A 23,070-nucleotide genomic window follows, 5' to 3' on the forward strand; every position below is an offset into this window, starting at 1 on the left:
GAGGAAGAGGAGGGGGGGCACCCACGTTCAACACCGTCAGAACCCACAAAGCCACACTCCCGGCTCTCACCGTCCTGCCTCTTCTCCTTCTCCTCTCTCCTCCCAGTTATCCTCCACTCCACCTTCCACCGTGCCGTCGTCGTATTCATCTGGCAAAAGGCAGGCTTCCTTGCTCCAAATGTTTGAGCGAAAAAAGATGATGACGCCGGATAATCCTCTTGCCCAATAGCTGACCGCTGGCTTGTCAGAACTGCTAGCCTGCCAACTATTGCCATATAAACTGGTGAACTCGGAGGCCTTTAGAAAATTTGTGGCCATTGGAACACCTCGATAGAAGGTCCCCAGAAGGAAATTTTTCTCCCAGAAGGGCTTCCCAGAGCCAGAGCTATATGGCCACGTTCAGCGGCAAGTGAATGTATCTCTGGCACACAGTGCCAAGATAAATCTGACCACAGATACGTGGTCTAGCAAACATGGGCAGGGAAGGTACATGACTGTTACTGCCCACTGGGTGAACCTTCTGACAGCCGTCAAGCATGCAACCCGTGGCACCCGTGTAGATTTGGTGTTACCGCCACGGATTGCATGCAGGCCTGCCTCTTCTTCTCCTCCTCCTACTCCATCCTCCCTCTCCTCCTCGGCTGATTCCTCTTTTTCCACTGCTACCGCCTCTTCCGCTGCACCCCCCAAGTTCCCCAGAACCTATTCGATGTGCCAGGTGAGACGTTGCCATGCTGTGCTGCGTCTGTTGTGCCTGGAAGCGAAGAGCCACAACGTTCCTGCACTCCTTTCAGCTTTGCGGTCACAGGCAGATCAGTGGCTAACCCTGCTCAATTTGACAGTTGGTAAAGTGGTGTGCAACAACGGTGCCAATCTGCTGAGTGTGCTGAAACAGGGCAAAATTACACATGGCACATGTCCTGAACTAAGTCGTGCAGCAATTCGTTACCAAATACCCCGGGGTCCAGTACGTCTTGCAACAGACAAGAAAAATCTCTGGCCATTTTAGAAGACATTCAGCGGCGACACCACCTGCCAGTCAGACGTCTGATTTGTGACTGCCCGACGCGATGGAACTCCACCTTGTATATGCTTGATAGGCTGCTCCAGCAGAAATAGCGTGCATCGCTTTGTGTGATTGATCAAGCCGTCGAGGAGAAGGAGCTGGAAGATGAGGAAGTCGCAATGCTGGATGAATTCCCAGGGGAAAGGGCTACTTCATCTGAGACAAGTCAGCAACAGGAGTCTGAAGAGGATTCAGAGGAGGATGGTGGCGGCGCGGAGGAGGAGCAAGAAGAGCATGCTTTAAACGTTTCTGGGATCCCTGTTGTTGTCCGTGGATGGGGGGAGGAGAACGAGGACGACATTATCCTGGATGATGAGCAGGAGCCAGGCCACTCCACCGCTTCCAGTTTAGTGCAAATGGGGGCCTTCATGCTCCAGTGTTTTGAAGAGGGACCCCCGTATAAAAAGCATAAAGGGCAAGGACCAGTACTGGGTGGCTTTGTACTCAGACCCACGGTACAAACACAAAATGGCGGAAATGTTACCACATCACAGAGGGCTGTCAGAATGCAGCACTTTCAGGTCTTGCTGCGAGAAATGCTGCATTCTGCTTTTGCAGGCGCTGGCAGTGGAATTTCCACCCACAGGGAAACAGTTGCGGGTACCAATCCAACAGCGCATGCACGAAGAGGGCGGTTTGAAGATGTGTTAGTCACTTTGGATATGAGATCATTCTTGCAACCAACCTATCGACAGCCGCCCTCCAGATCCAGCCTCAGGGAGCGCCTAGACCGACAGGTGTCCAACTACATCGGGTTAACGGTCGATATGGACCCTCTGAGAAGCGAGGAACCCCTGGACTACTGGGTGTGCAGGCTTGACCTCTGGCCAGAGCTGGCACAATTTGCCATGGAACTGTTGGCTTGGCCCTCGTCCAGTGTCCTGTCCGAAAGGACGTTCAGCGCTGCAGGGGGGATCGGGACCGGTAAGCGCACTCGCCTAGCTCACGACAGTGTGGACTACCTCACATTTCTAAAAATTTATGAGGCAGGAATCTCTGAGGAATTCAACACATGTGACGAGTCGACCATGTTTGATTGAAATTCCTCATGACAGCCCACAAATATCCGCCACCACCCAGAACAAATAATGGTTCCTGTCTTAGGTAAATACAGCAGCATAAAAGGCCTTTTATGTCCGTTGAATGCATAATTTTTGGGGCCTGCACTGGCCGACAGTTACATATTTATCCTGTGACCGCCTAATTCACCTCCAGCCACAGAATCCAAAGTTCTTTGTTGTCAGGTGAATGCCTATTGGCTAATTTTTGGGGCCTGTACTGGCTGACAGTTACATTTTTATCCTGTGACTGCCTAATGCACCTCCAGCCACAGAATCCTACAAAGTTGTGTGCTGTCAGGTGAACGCCTATTGGCTAATTTTTGGGGCCTGTACTGCAGTGGCAAGTTCTCACAACTATACTTAGTGCACCAATCACTAATATCTCATGAGACCTTATAAAATGTAAAGTTGTGTGTACCGCGAAAAAATAAATCGCATCATTAGGGATTTTCGTAATGGCGCTTTTTTTAAACACTCGATCGGCATATACAGCGATTGTTATAACATGCATGTGAAATGTAATCAAACACACTGCTTTAATGTCAATATACTTACAGTGATCAGAAATTCTTCCCCAGCGTCGCAAAAATTGTAGCCAACCATCTTTTCTGATTGCATCTAACTTCAGTCTGGTGGAAACCCAGTTGCTGTAGTAGGCCACACATATTTTGCGCATGCGCATAGGCGAAAATTACATTGCCGATATTTCGCATTGAAAAAAATAATGAATGGAGATCGCAAATTTGAATAATGCATCTGGTATGTCACTGTCCATGTTGTGGGACTATTTGTGCACTTCTAGTAAGTATTTGGTGGCAGCAAATATGAGCTGAAGGTATTCCAGGTTCACCTGCCTTTAAAGTAAACGGGGCCCACCGCAAACTTGCGGTTCGCGAACATTTGATCGCGTTCGCGCAATCGTGTTCGCAAACCATCCCGGCCGATGTTAGTCCATCACTAGTCCCGTATACACAAAAGCCAACCAGAAGCCATCCAGAAGCCAACCAAAAAAAGCAGACCTTGACTGAGTATTCTACGTCAACAGAACTAAAGGGGTTCTCCAGGATTAGACAAATGTGGCTGTGAACAGGTATGGTAGAAAAGGAGCCATATGTATCTAACCATGGTATACAGAGCTTGGTATAAATGAATTCAGCTCTTGAGGCACAAATGGCTGGGGCAGTGCTGGTCCTGATGAATTGTCCCCATGTACATGCAATAAGGTAAATGAAATACTAAATAGAAGTCTAAATATTTGTCTTCCAGAACGATGCAACCTTAAGAACGCCTACAATGGAAATCTGGACTCTGCTTCACGAGTGAATTTAGCTTGTGTTCCCGGGGTGGACTATGGTGAGGAGAGTTCTTTCTCATATCTATCTATCTGCCTTTCTCTCATATCTATCTATCTATTTCATATTATCTATCCATCTATCTATTATCTATCTCTTTATCTATCCATACATCTCATATCTATCTATCTATAGGGATGTTTGGTTGTGATCAGACAAGTGCGATTGTTGGCTGACTATGAAGGCCCCAATGTTTGCGGGTTCCATGTCTGTGATGGCATAGTCCACATGGGAGTTTAATGTAGTCCTTCCTAGAGAGTCTCCCTTGGTGCGACCATTGAGGATGTGGAGTCTTAGGCTTCGGCAAAGATTCAACAATTTTTTGCCACTTTTTTTTTATTTACAGTGCTGTCGTAACTGTTCCTCTCTGTATGTACTGAGCTGTTGCTCCATATATATAGATGTTTCCATCTGTGGTCAGGTAGTCTCTTTCCCTGTCTGTTCTGGCATTGAGGTCTCCCATGATAAGTACTTTGCCAAGGGTTTGATAGTGGACGGCTTTCCTTTGCAGGATCTCAAAGCATTCTGAGTTGTAGTAGGGGGACTCAGGTGGTGGTATGTAGGCCACACAGAGGTGAGGATGGAGGGTTCTTTTCTGATCCAGATGTGGCTGTTTCCCCGTTTCACTGGTCTGATCTGCTCCACTTTATACCACACTAGTATTCCTCCCAAACAGCGGCCAAGTTTGGTGGTTATATTTTTCAGAGCAGAGACAGAGATTTCCCTGTATCCAGTGGGCGCCAGGGACTCAATCTCTGCCTTAGTCCATGTTTCTAGAAGGATTTGAATGTCGATGTTTCTCAAACTCTGGGAGAAGTCTGGATCATTTACTTTACATCCAAAGGCTGACGCGTTCAGACCTTGGATGTTCCAGCCGCTGAATATAAAGGATGTCATAGCAGGTCCTTATACCTAGCAATGAGTGGGTTTCATAGGACGAGCTGGGGGTCTGACTGGTTCTGGTATGATAGATTAGGCTTGTGTTGTCCAGTCACTTGAATGTTCTACATATTTTTCTGTATGAGGCGGGTGGTTTCCTCCATGTTTTTTGCCTTTGGTGGCCCACGTTGGGGTACAGGGCCTTGTTTCCGGTTTGTGGTGTGGAGTTTGATACTTGAGGTCTTTTTGTTGTCCTTGGACTTTACCTGTTGTCTCCAAATTGGCCTGTGTTGGGTCTAGGCCGGGGGTTCTGTTTAGTACAATGTCCTTCATTTCTTTGGCCAGGAGGCTGACTCCTTGCTTATTGAGGTGTTTGCTGTCATATAGATGAAGGCGGTTGATAGTGGGGTGTTGTGCCAGGGTGACGTTTGGCACAGAGCTGATCTTAGCTGCTAGTTCACTGTTGATGGTTTGGATGGTTGGGCACATCCTTTCTGGCCAGCAGGGATGACACTATTATTTTACTGTCCGGGAACTTCTGTTGTGCAGTTTTTGCCAGCTGGGTCAGCTGTTCTGCAATCTGCTGCTGATGGTCTTGACGGTTGTTTGTACCCGTATGTATGATGATATTGGTTGGATTGGTGAAGTGTGGATCGTTGATAACGGCTGTGACTTGTTCGATCGTTGCACAATTAATTTTTTTAACCCTTTCTTTTGGGAAAAGCTTCCTCATGTTCAGGCATTTCCCATTGGAGTCTATGATTAGTACTGTATCAGGACATTGGGGCTTACGGGCCACTTGCTGTTTGGTGAAGGTTTCCTGGGTGCTGTTCGGTCCTTTTACTGGGTCTTCATGTTGGTTTGTGCTTGGGGTTCTAATAACCGTTGGCTCTGTCTCCGCGTGTAGCAGTCCGCTATTGGTTGGTGTGGTTATATTCATTTCTGGTGTTGTTAATGTGTTACATATCTTTGTTATAAAGTTCTGGATGATGGTTGTCATTGTGTCTGTGCTCTTCCCTGACCCCCCTTCCTAACTCTGTATCTGCGTCTTTAGATCTGTTATCTCTTGTTGTAGCTTTCTATTTTCTTGTTGTAGGGCTTGCAGTTTACATTGCATTTCTCCCAGAACTGTTGTAAATTCACCTTTCAGTTTGTTTATTTCATTAAATGCTTTGTCATTTGCATTTTTGTCACTTCGGTCTCTTTGAGGTTCTTCCTTGAATTGAACAAAGTCTCTTTCTAATTGAGATAAACAGTCTCTGAGAATGCCGGGTGTTGGGTGGGAAGCATCCTCACCGCAAGCCTCAGGGGGGTCTTTGGGGGTTGTCTCAGGTTTTTCTTCTGACTTGTATTTTTGGGCCAGGTTTTTAATATGGAGAAAGGTTCTTTCAAACTGTGTTAAGTTGTCCTCATTGCCTTGTGCAATAGAGCTGGACCGGGGTATGCACTCTGACGCCAAATTATGCAATGGCTGGGTCAGATGTAGGTAATAGTTTATAGTTTTGTTTGTGACGCCAATTGCAGCGTGCGCAGGGTACAATCACAGGGCCCTTTAAGGTGTTGTAACTCACGCCCCAGGTTAGGAATGTCAGTGTGGTGTAATGTCTCTGTATGGTAGTGGTAATGGTGTCAACAGTGTCTCCTACCTGGGTACGGCTGGACTCCTGGATCCTGGCTCACCTGCAATAAAATGAGTGTGGTGCTAGTAGGAGTAATAGAGGAATTTGCAGCAGTAATTGAGATCGAAACCTTGGGTAAAGTTCAAACTTGTCTTTACTGGTAGTAGCTTTCATCCAAGCAAGGTACAGCTTTAGTCTTAGGTCCCAGCAGGTATTGGCAATGGTTGGCAAGAATTAATCTTCTGCTCTCTCATGTACCTAGAACTTGCAGGAAAGGATGTCTGCTTTGTAGCTCTATACTGTGGCAGGAATTTGGCTTCTGCACTTTCTATCTTCTGCTGTCTGGGGACTGACTAGCTGAGGAGGAATAAGGCTTCTCCTGGGTCTCTGGTCTCTACTCACAGTTGCCTTCACAGGGTATGGTTTCTTCCTGGAATTCTGGAGTTGTCTGCTTGCTTCTTTCAGCTGATACTGCAGGGCTCAGGATGGGGATGATGATCAATGTCTCAGCCGAGACAAGATCCTGGCTTTATTCCCTATATCTGGGAGTTCCTACACGCACAGCCTTCCCTTAGCAAGGGTGGCTGGCACACTAACTCTAACTTCCTTCTCTCCCCATGAGGCAGGATATAGGCATAGCCCACTTCTGCTCACAGACGGAGGAGCTAAACTGGAATGAACTATTCCAGCCTAGGAACACTAAACTGAAACTAAGTCCTTGCTAACGCATTGCTGCCACCTGCTGGTGAACATGGAAGTTACAGCAACATACAATTAACAAGGTTTTCAATGCACATTTGTGAGGATATTATGTAAAATCACATTAGATGACAAGGTTAAGACTCTTAACAGATTGTAGCGGGGTAAAAGAGTTTAGTAACACAACTCTGGGGAGTTACATTTGTATCATGAGGGTGCCGGTATTGTACAGATTTATGGTGAGTACAGTGTCCTCCTCATCCCCTGTTTCCTTTATCCTGATCTGTCGGCCCCTGTTGATGCCGCACTTTGATACATTAATATAATGTCTGCAGAAGGCTGTGTGCCAGGCAAACGGATTATCAGTGAAGAACACTACGTCTGTTCTTCTCCTCTGTGGCTCCTTATAAGGGAAATCAGCATAGAGGGTCTCTGGACTCTATCTAATGGTGGCATCTTTTATAGCTTTCCTTGCTTGAGTTCTCCTCAGCCCTTCTGAGTATGTTATCTCAGGGATGTCTAACCCCCTGCTTGCTGAGGCTTGTGTCTTTTCCTTAGCTACATTCCTACACATTCCTTGTTCCAAATTGTGGTTTTCCATTTCTTAAATGATATCCTTATTTCTAAGGAGCTTGGTCTCTAGCAGTTTCTAGTGAGGTTGTAGGGGGTTTGGTGTTGGAGTAGGAGCTCTTACCTGTGGGTGCTCAGTTCTCTGGACTCTGGAGGATGATGGTGCTTGTTGTTTGTAGTCTGTCCTGTTAATTGCCGCCTGTCCTCTAAGCAAAATCCATACGTTTTTCCTTTTCATGAAGAGCTTTAGTCCTGCTCGTTTCTGTATCCCATGGAGTCGATATTTCCCAGATTTTGTTTAAAAATTTGCTCATTACAAGGTATAAAGTGATGAAAACTCAGGAGCTCGTGTTCAGTTCTGCTCACTCCTGGGGTCATCTATCTATCCATCCATCTCATATCTATCTATCTATAATCTCACATCATCTATCTATCCTCTATCTATCTATCTATCTATCTATCCTCTATCTATCTATTATCTATCTGTCTATCTATCTATTTCATATCTATTTTCCCATGGCTTGGGCTCCATGGAGACATCTTGTCCCCGGTCTGCCAGGATGGATCTCCAGACTATAATAGATATTTTCTCTCTCTTTATTACAGTATATAAGTGCAAACTGGATATGATTGAGAAGACGGGGGCCTATGACATCTACATCATGGAGGTCCTACGTGTCATCAAGAGGGGTAGGTACCTGTGCCTCAGGGTGCTCCTGTCTCTCCATATTACAGCTGTACTGCCCTGAGGCAGGTTTTATTTCTAGGTGTGTGCTGCCATCTAATACTTGTCTAGTGGAGTAACTAACAGTATGAAGATAGAACAGATGTTTCTCCATCCTGAGCACAATGGCTGCTTGTGGCTGTACCTGCCTGATTCAAGTACAGCTCTGGAGCTCAAACTTCTGCACCAAGTGGTTAACTACTGTAAATACTGGGCCAGATGATGTCACCTCCCGATCTTCTCTTTATAGGATCTGATGAATTACAGGATGGTGACAAACGGCGATTTTTCATCCACAAAAGCTGCAGAGACTCAGTGGAGGTCCAAGTGGGACAAACCTACATCATCTGGGGCAGCAAAGAAGATATATGGGAAATGCAGAACAAGTGAGTACAGAGAGGCGAACCAAAGCATAGATAGATAGATATGAGATAGATAGATAGATAGATAGATAATAGATAGGAGATAGATATATAGATATAGATAGAAGGATAGATAATAAATATATAGACAATATAAAGAGAGATATAGATAGATAGATAATAGATAGATATAGATTTTCTCTGTTTGTCCATGACTGTGTGCCTTCCCTTCCTCAGGATGTCCTATGTCATCAATGGTGGGACGTGGTTTGAGAGTGTCCCCTCCGATCAGGAGTGCACCACCACCAGGAAGAAGGAGTGTAAAGAGATGGAAACGTTTGCTGATGATCTGATGTTGTTCGGATGCCAGAACTGAGGCTGGAGTCCACCCGTCCAGTGTCCTCTGCCTCCAGCCCCTTACCAGAACTCACTGAGGTGCCCTCACACTGCAAGTGTTCCTGAGAAGGCTGGGTGACAACCAGTATGGCCACCACTGTGGTTGTCACATGATCCAGCTTTCCTAGAGTTGGAAATGGCACATCACATATGTATCACTTCATAAGAAGGCAGGTTTACCATCCAGGAAGGCTTGACAACAACCCCTGTGGGGCCTTCACTGAACACCATGTTGGTTGTCAGACAGCTTCCCTAGGTAAAAGGACAGGTAGTCACAGCCCCGTCCCCTGTTCCTCTCTTTACTAGTAGTAAATCACTGTTATATAGTTTCTGGTGTAAAATAATAAATGTATCAATAAATGGAAATGTCTCGTAATAGAAGGTGATCTGTTGTCGCATGTTCTGTAAGTTCAATTACCTGATATGGCAGGTGCTTATGGGGTAAAAAAATACGGTACTTATTTAACCAATCACTGGTAACAGGAGTCGTCCCAAAAGATTGGAAATTAGCAAATGTTGTGCCCATTCACAAGAAAGGTAGTAGGGAGGAATCAGGCAACTATAGGCCAGTAAGCCTGACATCAATAGTGGGGAAATTAATGGAAACCATACTCAAGGAGAGGATTGAGGAACATCTAAAACCCCATGGATTGAAAGATAAAAAACAGCATGGGTTTACTTCAGGGAGATCATGTCAAACTAATCTTATTGATTTTTTTGATTGGGTGACTAAAATAATAGATGGAGGAGGTGCAGTAGACATCGCTTATCTAGACTTTAGTAAGGCTTTTGATACTGTCCCACACAGAAGGCTTATCAATAAAGTGCAGTCTTTGGGCTTGGACTCCCATATTGTTGAATGGATTAGGCAGTGGCTGAGGGACAGACAACAGAGGGTTGTAGTCAATGGAGTATATTCAGACCAAGGTCTTGTTACCAGTGGGGTACCTCAGGGATCTGTTCTGGGACCCATATTGTTTAATATTTTTATCAACGAAATTGCAGAAGGCCTCGATGGTAAGGTGTGTCTTTCTGCTGATGACACAAACATTTGTAACAGGGTTGATGTTCCTGGAGGGATACACCAAATGGAAAAGGATTTAGGAAAACTAGAAGAATGGTCAAACATCTGGCAACTAAAATGTAATGTTGATAAGTGCAAGATAATGCACCTGGGGTGTAAAAACCCAAGAGCAGAATATAAAATCAGTGATACAGTCCTAACCTCAGTATCTGAGGAAAGGGATTTAGGGGTCATTATTTCAGAAGACTTAAAGGTAGGCAGACAATGTCATAGAGCAGCAGGAAATGCTAGCAGAATGCTTGGGTGTATAGGGAGAGGCATTACCAGTAGAAAGAGAGAGGCGCTCATGCCGCTCTACAGAGCACTAGTGAGACCTCATTTGGAGTATTGTGCTCAGTACTGGAGACCAGATCTCGTATTGATACTTTGGAGAGAGTTCAGAGAAGAGCTACTAAACTAGTACATGGATTGCAGGATAAAACTTACCAGGAAAGATTAAAGGACCTTAACATGTATAGCTTGGAAGAAAGACGAGACAGAGGGGACATGATAGAAACTGCTAAATACATAAAGGAAATCAACAAGGTAAAAGAGGAGAGAATATTTAAAAGAAGAAAAACTACCACAAGAGGACATAGTTTTAAATTAGAGGGGCAAAGGTTTAAAAGTAATATCAGGAAGTATTACTTTACTGAGAGAGTAGTGGATGCATGGAATAGCCTTCCTGCAGAAGTGGTAGCTGCAAATACAGTGAAGGAGTTTAAGCATGCATGGGATAGGCATAAGGCCATCCTTCATATAAGATAGGGCCAGGGGCTATCCATAGTATTCAGTATATTGGGCAGACTAGATGGGCCAAATGGTTCTTATCTGCCGACACATTCTATGTTTCTAACTATTTTTTTATCTATTTATTTATATTCCGCAGCGCTTTACAGACATTAGCATCGGGCCGTCCCCCAATGGGGCTCACATTCTGAGTTCCCTATCAGTATGTCTGTGGAGTGTGGGAGGAAACCTACAGAAACACGGAGAACACTATCTATCATCTATCTCAGGAATGCTCAACCTGCGGCTCTCCAGCTGTTGTAAAACTGTAACTCCCACCATGCCCTGCTGTAGACTGATAGCTGTAGTCTGTCCAGGCATGCTGGGAGTTGTAGTTTTGCAACAACAGGAGGGCAGCATGTTGGGCATCCATATACATCTATTAATCTAATCTTTATGTATCTCATATCTGTCTTATTTTAATCTTTTGATTAAAATAATAATTGCAGGAGGACACGTACTTCACAATCAACAATTATTCAGCACACAGGACTTAGCAGTTTCTAATATACACAAGTCCAACAGCCTTATGGTTACAGTCTATCAGAAGACACATAACACTTGGTGGTTACTCAGTATAAGCACAGTCTTAAGTTATCATATATACAGTGCAAAAGTATTCACCCCCTTGACTTTTTTTGTATTTTGGTGCCTCACAACCTGGAATAACATGGATTGTTTGAGGATTTGCATCATGTAATTTACAGACCATGCCGACAACTTTGAAGATGTTTTTTTATTTTTTATTGTGAAGCAAACAACAAATAGGACAAAATAACTGAAAAAGTCAATGTGCATAACTATTCACCCCCCTAAAGTCAGTACTTTGTAGAGCCACCTTTTGTGCTATCACGAATCCAAGTTGCTTTGGATAAGTCTCTATGAGCAGTCGCCACATCTTACCACTGGGATATTTGCCTGCTCCTCCTTGCAAAACTGCTCCAGCTCCTTCAAGTTGGATGGTTTGCGCTTGTGAACAGCAATCTTTAAGTCTGACCACAGATTTTCTATTGGATTGAGTCCTGGGCTGTGACTCGGCCATTCCAACACATTTACATGTTTCCCCTTAAACCACTCAAGTGTTGCTTTAGCCGTGTGTTTGGGGTCATTGTCCTGCTGGAAGGTGAACCTCCGTCCGAGCCTCAGATCACGCACAGAATGGGACAGGTTCTGTTCAAGAATATCCCTGTATTTAGCACCATCCATCATTCCTTGACCAGTTTCCCAGTCCCATCCCCACAGCAGGATGCTGCCACCACCATTTCTCACTGTGGGGATGGTGTTCTTTAGGTGATGTGATGTGTTGGGTTTGCACCAGACATAGCATTTTCTTTGATCGCCGAAAAGTTCAATTTTACTCTCCTCAGTCCAGAGCACCTTCCTCCATACATTTTGGGAGTCTCCCACATGCGAAACTCACAACGTGCCTTATTGTTGTTAGCTGAAAGTAATGGCTTTCTTCTGGCCACTCTGCCATAAAGCCCAACTCTATGGAGCGTACGGCTTATTGTCATCCTATGTAGAGATACTCCAGTCTCTGCTGTGAAACTCTGCAGCTCCTCCAGGGTTACCTTATGTCTCTGTGCTGCCTCTCTGATCAATGCCCTCCTTACCCGGTCTACTGTGGGCGGCCGTCTCTAGGCAAGTTTGCTGTTGTACCATGCTCTTTCCATTTGTTATAACCAAAGCAATCATCAAAAAGATGCAAGGCTATGTGTGAGAATATACTCAATATTACCGAAAAACAATAACACACATGCATAATGATAATGAATTTTTGTGATTCAGCAGCTCACCAGAAGTACACAGGGTAACTATACCCCCTCAAACGCCACTCCTTATGGCTTGACAAGAACGTTCATGAGGAGATAAAGCCTCCTCACCAAGCCAGAGGAGGGAGCGTATTGCAGTGATATAGATAATTGGAAACATTTTTTATAACCTAACTGACTTGCACTTCTCAACAACATTGTCCCATTCTTGTTTGGAGAGTTCCTTGGTCTTCATGGCAGTGTTTGGTTAGTGATGCCTCTTGCTTAGGTGATGCAGCCTCTGGTGTGTATATGTAACGACAGATCATGTGACACTGAGATTGCACACAGGTGACATCATTTCACTAATTATGTGACTTCTGAAGGTAATTGGTTGCACCAGAGCTTTTTTGGAGCTTCCTAACAAAGGGGGTGAATACATACGAACATGCCAATTTTTTGTTTTCTATTTCTAAACAATAGTTGTATTTATATATTTTTCTCATTTCACTTCACCAACTTAGATTATTGTGTTTGGATCCATCACATAAGATTCAGATCAACAAAACATTAAACTTAAGACTGTAATGTAACAAAACACGAAAAAAGTCAAGGGGGTGAATACATTTGCAAAGCGCTGTACATCAAACTATACACAGCCCCTGACATCAGTGGGGTACGGGGAAGCTGCTCGTCAGTCTGTGTATTGCTTCGTGGTGCAGCGGCATTGACACCACCAGTATCCACACAAGGACCTATCTCTCGAGCCTGTGATCTCCTCCAGCCCTGGGTCTCTCTCTCAATCCTGCCAGGCAGTCTCTGGATCTCACCGTCCTTCTGCTTGTAGCTGTCTGCCTAGCTCACAGCCGCTCTTATCTGTGGCAGGATCCTGCTGCACCCCCCCCCCCCCCCTTCCCAGTGACTGCAGCAGCAGTGACTGACCCGCACCCCCAGCAGGTGAGCACAATCCACACAGTCACACCAGAACCCCTAGAGATATACAGTACAGACCAAAAGTTTGGACACACCTTCTCATTCAAAGAGTTTTCTTAATTTTATGACTATGAAAATTGTAGATTCACATTGAAGGCATCAAAACTATGAATTAACACATTATATACATAACAAAAAAAGTGTGAAACAACTGAAAATATGTCATATTCTAGGTTGTTCAAAGTAGCCACCTTTTGCTTTGATTACTGCTTTGCACACTCTTGGCATTCTCTTGATGAGCTTCAAGAGGTAGTCACCTGAAATGGTTTTCACTTCACAGGTGTGCCCTGTCAGGTTTAATAAGTGGGATTTCTTGCCTTATAAATGGAGTTGGGACCATCAGTTGCGTTGTGGAGAAGTCAGGTGGATACACAGCTGATAGTCCTACTGAATAGACTGTTAGAATGTGTATTATGGCAAGAAAAAAGCAGCTAAGTAAAGAAAAACGAGTGGCCATCATTACTTTAAGAAATGAAGGTCAGTCAGTCCGAAAAATTGGGAAAACTTTGAAAGTGTCCCCAAGTGCAGTCACAAAAACCATCAAGCGCTACAAAGAAACTGGCTCACATGCGGACCGCCCCAGGAAAGGAAGACCAAGAGTCACCTCTGCTGCGGAGGATAAGTTCATCCGAGTCACCAGCCTCAGAAATCGCAGGGTAACAGCAGCTGAGATTAGAGACCAGGTCAATGCCACACAGAGTTCTAGCAGCAGACACATCTCTAGAACAACTGTTAAGAGGAGACTGTGTGAATCAGGCCTTCATGGTAGAATATCTGCTAGGAAACCACTGCTAAGGACAGGCAACAAGCAGAAGAGACTTGTTTGGGCTAAAGAACACAAGGAATGGACATTAGACCAGTGGAAATCTGTGCTTTGGTCTGATGAGTCCAAATTTGAGATCTTTGGTTCCAACCACCGTGTCTTTGTGCGACGCAGAAAAGGTGAACGGATGGACTCTACATGCCTGGTTCCCACCGTGAAGCATGGAGGAGGAGGTGTAATGGTGTGGGGGTGCTTTGCTGGCGACACTGTTGGGGATTTATTCAAAATTGAAGGCATACTGAACCAGCATGGCTACCACAGCATCTTGCAGCGGCATGCTATTCCATCCGGTTTGCGTTTAGTTGGACCATCATTTATTTTTCAACAGGACAATGACCCCAAACACACCTCCAGGCTGTGTAAGGGCTATTTGACCATGAAGGAGAGTGATGGGGTGCTGCGCCAGATGACCTGGCCTCCACAGTCACCGGACCTGAACCCAATCGAGATGGTTTGGGGTGAGCTGGACCGCAGAGTGAAGGCAAAAGGGCCAACAAGTGCTAAGCATCTCTGGGAACTCCTTCAAGACGGTTGGAAGACCATTTTAAGGTGACTACCTCTTGAAGCTCATCAAGAGAATGCCAAGAGTGTGCAAAGCAGTAATCAAATCAAAAGGTGTGAAAATTAAAGTATTTATCTACTGCTAGCTTAATGCCAAAACGGTTAGTTTTTGGCACATGGATGTAATCTGGAGTTTTGGGAGCAAAATACAGTGGGACACATCAACACCATATAGATGTTGGCGGTAAAGAGGTCCCTGTGGTTAACCCACATCCGATCAGACACTTATGCTCTATTCTATTAGTGGGAAAACCCTTTAAATCCGGGACCACAGTGGTGCAAGTCAGATTGTCCAGCATTACATAACCTAAGCTATGTGAAAAACTGACACTGGCATGGTTTCTAACTTGTACCACCGGGACACAATAAATAACCTGCCCCTACCACCCTCCAAATACACACCTCAGGGGAATCTTATCAAAGGATGTATGTCAGCTAACAAAAGTGGAAAGTTTTGAGGCTTCCACCATTTTGCATCAAAGTTTACGACTTTTCCCAATGTTACACCGTTCTTGCCGCATTTAGTAAAAGTGAGAAGATGCCTTCAGAGAAGGTGGTATTCACAGACTTGGATCTATGATGTTTTAAAAGGGTTTTTTCGAGATTTAATTACTGGTGACCTAACCTTTGAATAGGTCATCACTATCTGATCAGTGGTGGTCCAACACCAGGAGACCCCCATACAGGGTGTGTCCCAAGGGGAAGAAAAGGTGTGTCCCTACCTTCACTGTATGCGTTGCTGGAGAAGGATCAGCACCATCAGTAACCACTACCTCCGTCCTCCCACTGCCACCATATCTGCCCTCGCAACCTCCCACTACCCCTGTGGGCGGTCGACCATCACATAAGCAGAACTTCCACCTGGCCAAGTTGCTGGTGGTGTAGTTGATGCCATGCCATGTACTTCCATTCTTTACCCAAATTGTATTCTGTTCTATACTAGTGTTGCTACTTCTGTCCAGCCCTCAGTGTCATCTCAGTGAGGGTTTTCAGAGTGGTAGGTGGCTTTGTCACACCCAAATGGATAAAGTTGTCCTGCACAAGTGTCCAAAACATTACCATTGTCAAAATGAATAAGGCACATGGATCCATGAGGATTTCCACACATCTCTGGTGGCAATGAAAGGTCTGCCATTGCTGACATTGGCTGCAACTGCCACTGTCTGTCGTGGCTGCTATTCCCCTGCTGTCGCTACTACTACCCCTAAACAGCTTCACATCTCCTGCCTTGTTCTTGAAGTTCTCCACTGCTGCTGCTGTTCCCAAAAAAGGGAGAATTTTGGGGGGGCTTGCTCAGAACAAGCCACAGTTTTTTCCCCCAATGATACTGTGTTTTTAAACACACTGTTTGTTGACACTGTGAACCATGCCTTTACCCATAGCTATATATGTCACTCTGACATTATTTACTATCGCTGTCATTCTGTTAATGAGCTTAAAAGGGGTGAGGAGGAAAGATCAAAAATTAAAAAAATAAAACAAAAACAAGAGAGAAAGATGAGAGTAAGAAATATGAGTTCTAGGAAACCTCAGAGCGTCATATACCAATTTTCAGGGCAATTTGACCACTTTTGATTCAGGTGGAATCGATTTGGACCTGAATCAAATTTTGTGACTGACTCATTATAATTGGACCTGAAACAAATTTCAAGAAATTCTCTCATCTCTAGTCAAAACCAAATCAAAACCAAGGTGATCCAGGTTCTGCTCCCCAATTTCGTTGGCCAAGAACTCTAGTTCCTGGAATGTTTTCATTGGTAAACGTGAACAAGAATCTGCAATAGTATTAAAAACACCAGAAATGAACCGCTTTCACCCACATTTTTTGTTTACATAACATAATAACACCACATCTCTCAGGTTTAACCACCAGAGGGCACTTGGAAGTCAAATAAATGATAACAAACATGACTCCTTTACTATCAGCATGAAAAATAAATTTTCTATTCGTAAAGTAGCGACCCCACAAAAATGTTCCAAGAAAACCAAGTTAGGAACAATACCATTAGCTACCCATGAGGGAGGCAACCTCGGCACACTAGTGATCTGACCAAAAAATCCCAAAACCAACAGACTCGTGTAAAGCTCCAACTGATTTTGACCAAGAAAAAACATAGCCGTTGAAATCTCACAAAAAAATTGAAACTGATCAATTTTCTGAACCACTAATAGCACCATAACAGCTAGCAGGTCATTAAAAAAGTGCCCCTTTTCGGCATGGTGGTAGCAAAAGAAACTTTCTGCAAAGGGACCACCGGATTTGCAGAATCATTACATGAAGTCACAAGCCGACATCTTTTGGACCACAATGTAATTGAGCATGAGAAGCCAATTCCCATAGAAAATTTCCGTCTTATTGTAATCGGCCAAACCCACCAACGTTTTCACAAGTCTTCAGCATAATAGGCCTTGAAGTAGGGACATTTCTCCAGATATGTCTCAACCATTATAATAGGAAAAAATGCAGAACGCCTGCAACCAATTATTACGTGTGGTATTGGCCGGGGACTGTCCTCCTCAGACTTCTCATCCTTTCTGTCCAATTTATTACTAGCAGGAAGGCGAGATAAAGAATTTTGAAAAATTAATTTGTAGATATTTTATTTGCTAGACCCTCGTAAAGGAAAGTCAAGAGAAGATATATCACACTGCATAACCTCTCCAAAATACGACTCAGCCACTCCTTTTTAATGGCAGAAGGGGGGCAAGGCTGAATGTAACCTGGCTCGCCCTCACTGTCAACAAGCACTGGCAATATTATTATTGGGCCTAGGGGTACCAGATCAAGAAGTAGTGAAGCAGGCAACTCAGCAGACTGTGACCCAGGCCCACTGAATGTGTCCACGGCTGGTCCTGACGTTCTTCTTGGCTCAGTGGGTCCAAGACTGACTTCTTCACTTCTGATCCTCATGCTACACTGAACACAGCAACTATAGTGATACAGGGACTGTTGGAAGAGAGGGGAGACCAGCTTAACCCCCTTGGAACCAGTGCATCTCTGCACACTGGAAATGGCTGTTTGGTACCTTCAACAGGGGGACCAGAAGTCAAGGAGTGTGCCAGATTATGTCCAAGAGAAGGAGAATATCTCTGCATCTGTCTCTTGGATCTCAGCTCCACTCTACAGTGGTATGGAGGCGGCAGCAACACCACTCTTCAGAACTCTTGGACCAAACATCAGGGCAAACACCAAGACTGTGTCAGTCATGGAGCCAGGCAGGGGATTCAGCATTGACAGCTCGTCTCCACAGTTCCAAGATCAAAGGCTCCATTAGGTACGTAGAAAGAAGACCATCAGCGTTAGCTTTTCGAGGCTGGAAGAGCAAACAGGCCCACCAACCTTGAAAGTCCAAACTAAATAGCTCAAGCCGGTCATATGCCAAACTCTGAGCCCCAATGGCCTTCTGTTACTGGGGGAACAAACTTATTTTCCCCAGCAACAAAATCAGCATAGGTAAAAAAGCTAGCCAATAAACTCAGACCACCGTCCCAGCAAATCTGCCCAGAGATGGTGGACCAAAATGGTGGGAATTTTCCCACAAAAACACAGGGATGTTGAAAATTACATGTGGATCTCTCCGGGCTCTAGCAAAGATGTTAAAAATTTGCAGTAAAAAAAAATTAACAATGTATCTCTGCTGGGTGAATGACAAATGTGAGCGGGTGAGGGGGCAAAAACCTGGATGACACCCAGGAAATTTGGGTAAGTTGAGTGTGGTGAGCTGGGAAAAACAGGTTTAATACAGATTACCTCGTGAGGAACCATATAAAAACCCAACTGCCCAACTCGGCTAAAAGAGCTAAACAATTGGTAACAGAGGAGGACGCTCTACCATGGTACATATCTATACATCTCAGATCTATCCTCTCTCTATTTATCTGTGGGAATGAGATATGTAAAATCCCAAAGTCCAAATATTCTGACAGTCTGGCTTGTTTCCAGCACTAAACTTTGAGACCAGATGATGAAGGGGAGGAGGATCAATTCTTCAGTTTTTTCTAGACCTCTGTCCTCTGACCTGAACTCTGTGGCCCACACAAAAATGTAGCAGAGATTTTCAGAAAAACAACAGGAACCCACTACTGAGACTAGTGATTCAAGTGTCTCTCTCACAGGCTTACTGGTTACAATAGTTCTTTACAGAGGCACTACGATTGACTTCTTGGCAGAGACACTATAATTGGTGGACAAGTGTAAACCCAGTTTGACCCCATGGGAGACCAGCCATCTCAGCTTGAAGCTCTACAGCCTTCTCTTCAGCCTCTGTGAATCAAAAATCTAGCAGCTTTATTTACCGCAATTGTTTTTTTTATGAATCAAGGAAAATCAATATTGAGAGTTTACAGTTGTGTTCAAAATTATTCAACCCCCAATGCTGTAAAGGGTTTTAGGGAATTTAGTGTACATTTGTAATTGTGACATCAATTGTTTTTGTAATACAATATTAAATGGTTTTTTTTTGTGATTTCTTAATTGACACAATTGTTCAACCCCTTAAAGACTACCACTCTTAAGAACAGAGGTTCATTCAAGTGTTTTCGATCAGGTATTGAAAACACCTATGGATGTCAAGGATCAGCAATAGAGCATAATAAGCACCAATTAGGCAGATGAGGACTGTGATACTCAGCTCCTTCTAGACATTTACTGGTGTGTTCGTCAAACATGGTGAAGTCAAGAGAATGGTCCAGGAAGACAAGAGAAGAGGCGATTTCTCTTCACAGGAAGGGCAATGGCTATAAGAAAATTGCAAAGATGTTAAACATACCAAGAGACACCATAGGAAGCATCATTCGCAAATTCAAGGCAAAGGGCACTGTTGAAACGCTACCTGGTCGTGGCAGAAAGAAGATGCTGACTTCGACTGCTGTGTGCTACCTGAAGCGCAACGTGGAGAAAAGTCCCCGTGTGACTGCTGAGGAACTGAAAAAAGATTTGTCAGATGTGGGTACTGAAGTTTCAGCTCAGACAATAAGGCGCACACTGCGTAATGAAGGCCTCCATGTCAGAACTCCCAGGCGCACCCCCTTGCTGTCTCCAAAGAATAAGAAGAGTCGACTGCAGTATGCCAAAAGTCATGTGGACAAACCACAAAAGTTTTGGGATAGTGTTCTGTGGACTGATGAAACAAAATTAGAACTGTTTGGGCCCATGGATCAACGCTATGTTTGGAGGAGGAAGAACAAGGCCTATGAAGAAAAGAACACCTTGCCTACTGTGAAGCATGGCGGGGGGTCAATCATGCTTTGGGGCTGTTTTGCTTCTACAGGTACAGGGAAGCTTCAGCGTGTGCAAGGTACCATGAATTCTCTTCAGTACCAGGAGATATTGGATGAAAATGTGATGCAGTCCGCCACAAACCTGAGGCTTGGGAGACGTTGGACCTTTCAACAGGACAATGATCCCAAGCATACCTCCAAGTCCACTAGAGCTTGGTTGCAGATTAAAGGCTGGAACATTTTGAAGTGGCCATCGCAGTCACCAGACTTAAATCCGATTGAGAACCTCTGGTGGGACTTAAAGAAAGCAGTAGCAGAGCGCAAGCCTAAGAATGTGACTGAACATGAAGAATGGGCGAAGATACCCGTAGATCGTTGCAAGACACTTGTGTCAAGCTATGCTTCAAGTTTAAAAGCTGTTATAACTGGAAAAGGATGTTGTACTAAGTACTAAGATTGAATGTCACTTGGGGGTTGAATAAAACTGATAATGATGTGAGCACAGAAAAGACATTTGTGGTTATTTCATTATAAATGTTATGTTATATTTGTCTGACTTACAAGATGACTAAAATTATCAAAATCAATGTCAAACTGGCCAAAACACTCAATTTCAGTGGGGGTTGAATAATTCCACTTGTGGCAGAAAAGCAGCGTCAAAAAGTCCCAAGTTATGGTGAAAGCCATGTTTGCAACTTTTTGGGTTTTACACCGCTCTCGGCACTTTTGTGTGGAAGTGGGTGTGGTTAGCTATCTACATTAAGTACATTCCAGATTTACAAACTGCGACTTTTAAATAGTCATAAAAATGGCACAATCTTGCTCCAGTAGGGGCCGACATACAGAAACTGGAGCAACATCTCCAGCAGTGATGCAGAAGTTCTAGGTTTTATTACAGCTCTCTGCACGTTCTTCTGCACTTCAAGGAGCAAAGCTTCCTGTGTTATTTCCTGCAGGCTCCTCCACAGCTCAGCCAGGACATGACCATTACTCCAGTGTCAGGGTCATGAAGGGCGGACATCTGTGTCATATGAACATGTCCTGTAAATCTCTATTTCTTTAACCCACTTGGATCTGGCTTTTTGGCCATTCAGGACACAGAGATTTCTTACTATTGTTATTCCCTCTTAGAAGGTCTGTCTGATGTGTCCAGGGCTCATGGTCATACCTCTTCAGTAGCTCTGTGCCACCTGTAAATGGGCAGTGGAGTAATTCCTCCTATGTGTGCAACCAATATGAATTAGCACTAGAGTCGCCTCTTCTCACCAGCGCTGACACATTAGATAAAATTAACGTGAGGGAATCTAAAGAACAACAGGGGGCACCATAACAAGTATGTAACATCAGGGGGCACCATAACAAGAACGTAACACCAGGGGGCGCCATAACAAGTATGTAACACCAAGGGGCATCATAACAAGTATGTAACACCAAGGAGTGCCATAACAAAAATGTAACACCAGGGGGCGCCATGACAAGTGTGTAACACCAGGGGGCGCCATAACAAGTATGTAAAATCAGGGGGCGCCATAACAAGTATGTAACACTAGGGGGCGCTATAACAAGAATGTAACACCAGGGGGCACCATAACAAGTGTGCAACACTAGAAGGCATCATAACAAGTATGTAACACCAAGGGGCACTATAACAAAAATGTAACACTAATGGGGCAATAACAAGAACATAACAATATTGGGTGCCATAACAAGAACATAGCACCAGGGGTCGCCATAACAAGTATGTAACACCAGGGGGTGCCATGACAAGTGTGTAACACCAGGGGGTGCCATAGCAAGTATGTAAAATCAGGGGGTGCCATAACAAGTATGTAACACTAGGGGGCGCTATAACAAGAATGTAACACCAGGGGGCACCATAACAAGTGTGCAACACTAGAAGGCATCATAACAAGTATGTAACACCAAGGGGCACTATAACAAAAATGTAACACTAATGGGGCAATAACAAGAACGTGACACCATTGGATGCCATAACAAATAGATAACACCAGGGGGAGCCATAACAAGAATGTAACATCAGGGGGAGCCATAACAAGAACGGAACACCAGGGGGTGCCATAACAAGTATGTAACACCCGATGGTACCATAAAAAGTGTGTAACACCAGGGGGCGCCATAACAAGTGTGTAACACCAGAGGGTACTATAACAAGTGTGTAACACCAGAGGGTACCATAACAAGTGTGTAACACTAGGGGGCGCCATAACAAGTGTGTAACAGCAACATCTACACAAAGAAGCATTGAGTGAATTAATATCCATAAATTAATATTACTGGACTGGTCAACTTTTCAGAAGGGATGGTCAGCAAAATGAAGTATGAAGCTTTCAGCCAAATTGATATAGCGCACAGCGCAGGCCTCGTCTGTCCTATACTTCCGGTGCATTCCTCGTTGACACGCACCAAGTCATTTCCTTTTTCCGAAGCACCATATGTGATTGTTTTTCCCCGCCCTCCCAAACAAGAGAAGTGAGGTATGAAGATGGCATATTTAACATAAGTACATGAGGATCTTGTATAGGTTTTTACTCCTGATGAAAGGAAAAGTTTTGGCTGACCAAAACGCGTTGAGCTACACCACTTTTGGACACATTTCTGCTTGCTTTCTGATTGTGGGCTCCAACTACAAGTGATTTTGGCAAGAGAGGTGTGGGACACTGGCTATGTGGTGTGGGTCACATGGTTCCTGGTATAATACATGGGAAACGTTGGTGGTTAGACAAGGCTGCCTCCTTGGTTGGACTTCTGATCATTGATTGATGGTCCTCCACTTTTATGGTCCCCTCCTTCCTATATTTATATTCAGTCAGTGTCCCCTGAAGTAAGGTTTATAACCGTTATCTGTTTTTTTTGTTTGTTTGTTTTTTGGGTGGGGGGAAATTACGTATCATGACAGACCGGACTACCGTTTCCGCTCCCTTCAGCAATATTTTGGCAGCCTCAGGAAGAGAGTATATCCTGAGGGACTTCCCAAGACTATTAGAAAGATGTATGAATAATTTTAACCATACAACCACCACAAGAGAAAAATCAAAATCTGACTTCAAGATTTCCAGTACATGGTCTAATTTATGTGAAGACTTAATGGGGAGACTTAAAATTTTTTTTTACACAATAGCTG

At 44.3% G+C, this 23,070-nt stretch overlaps 1 protein-coding gene across 1 annotated transcript in view; it reads left to right on the plus strand.

Annotated features, from left to right (window-relative positions):
- The window catches only part of LOC122922745 (complement C3-like), a 76,398-nt gene extending 67,294 nt beyond the window's left edge, over window positions 1-9,104 (plus strand). Inside the window, exons 38-41 of the mRNA XM_044273454.1 lie at window positions 3,394-3,480; window positions 7,853-7,936; window positions 8,221-8,356; window positions 8,570-9,104. Of these exons, the coding sequence (XP_044129389.1) occupies window positions 3,394-3,480; window positions 7,853-7,936; window positions 8,221-8,356; window positions 8,570-8,708 (446 nt within the window). The 3' untranslated portion in view covers window positions 8,709-9,104. The remainder of the gene's footprint in view (window positions 1-3,393; window positions 3,481-7,852; window positions 7,937-8,220; window positions 8,357-8,569) is intronic.
- The last annotated feature ends 13,966 nt before the right edge of the window (window positions 9,105-23,070 follow it).

The sequence above is a fragment of the Bufo gargarizans genome, unplaced genomic scaffold (assembly GCF_014858855.1).
Source record: "Bufo gargarizans isolate SCDJY-AF-19 unplaced genomic scaffold, ASM1485885v1 fragScaff_scaffold_689_pilon:::fragment_2:::debris, whole genome shotgun sequence".
Taxonomy (NCBI): Eukaryota; Metazoa; Chordata; class Amphibia; order Anura; family Bufonidae; genus Bufo; species Bufo gargarizans.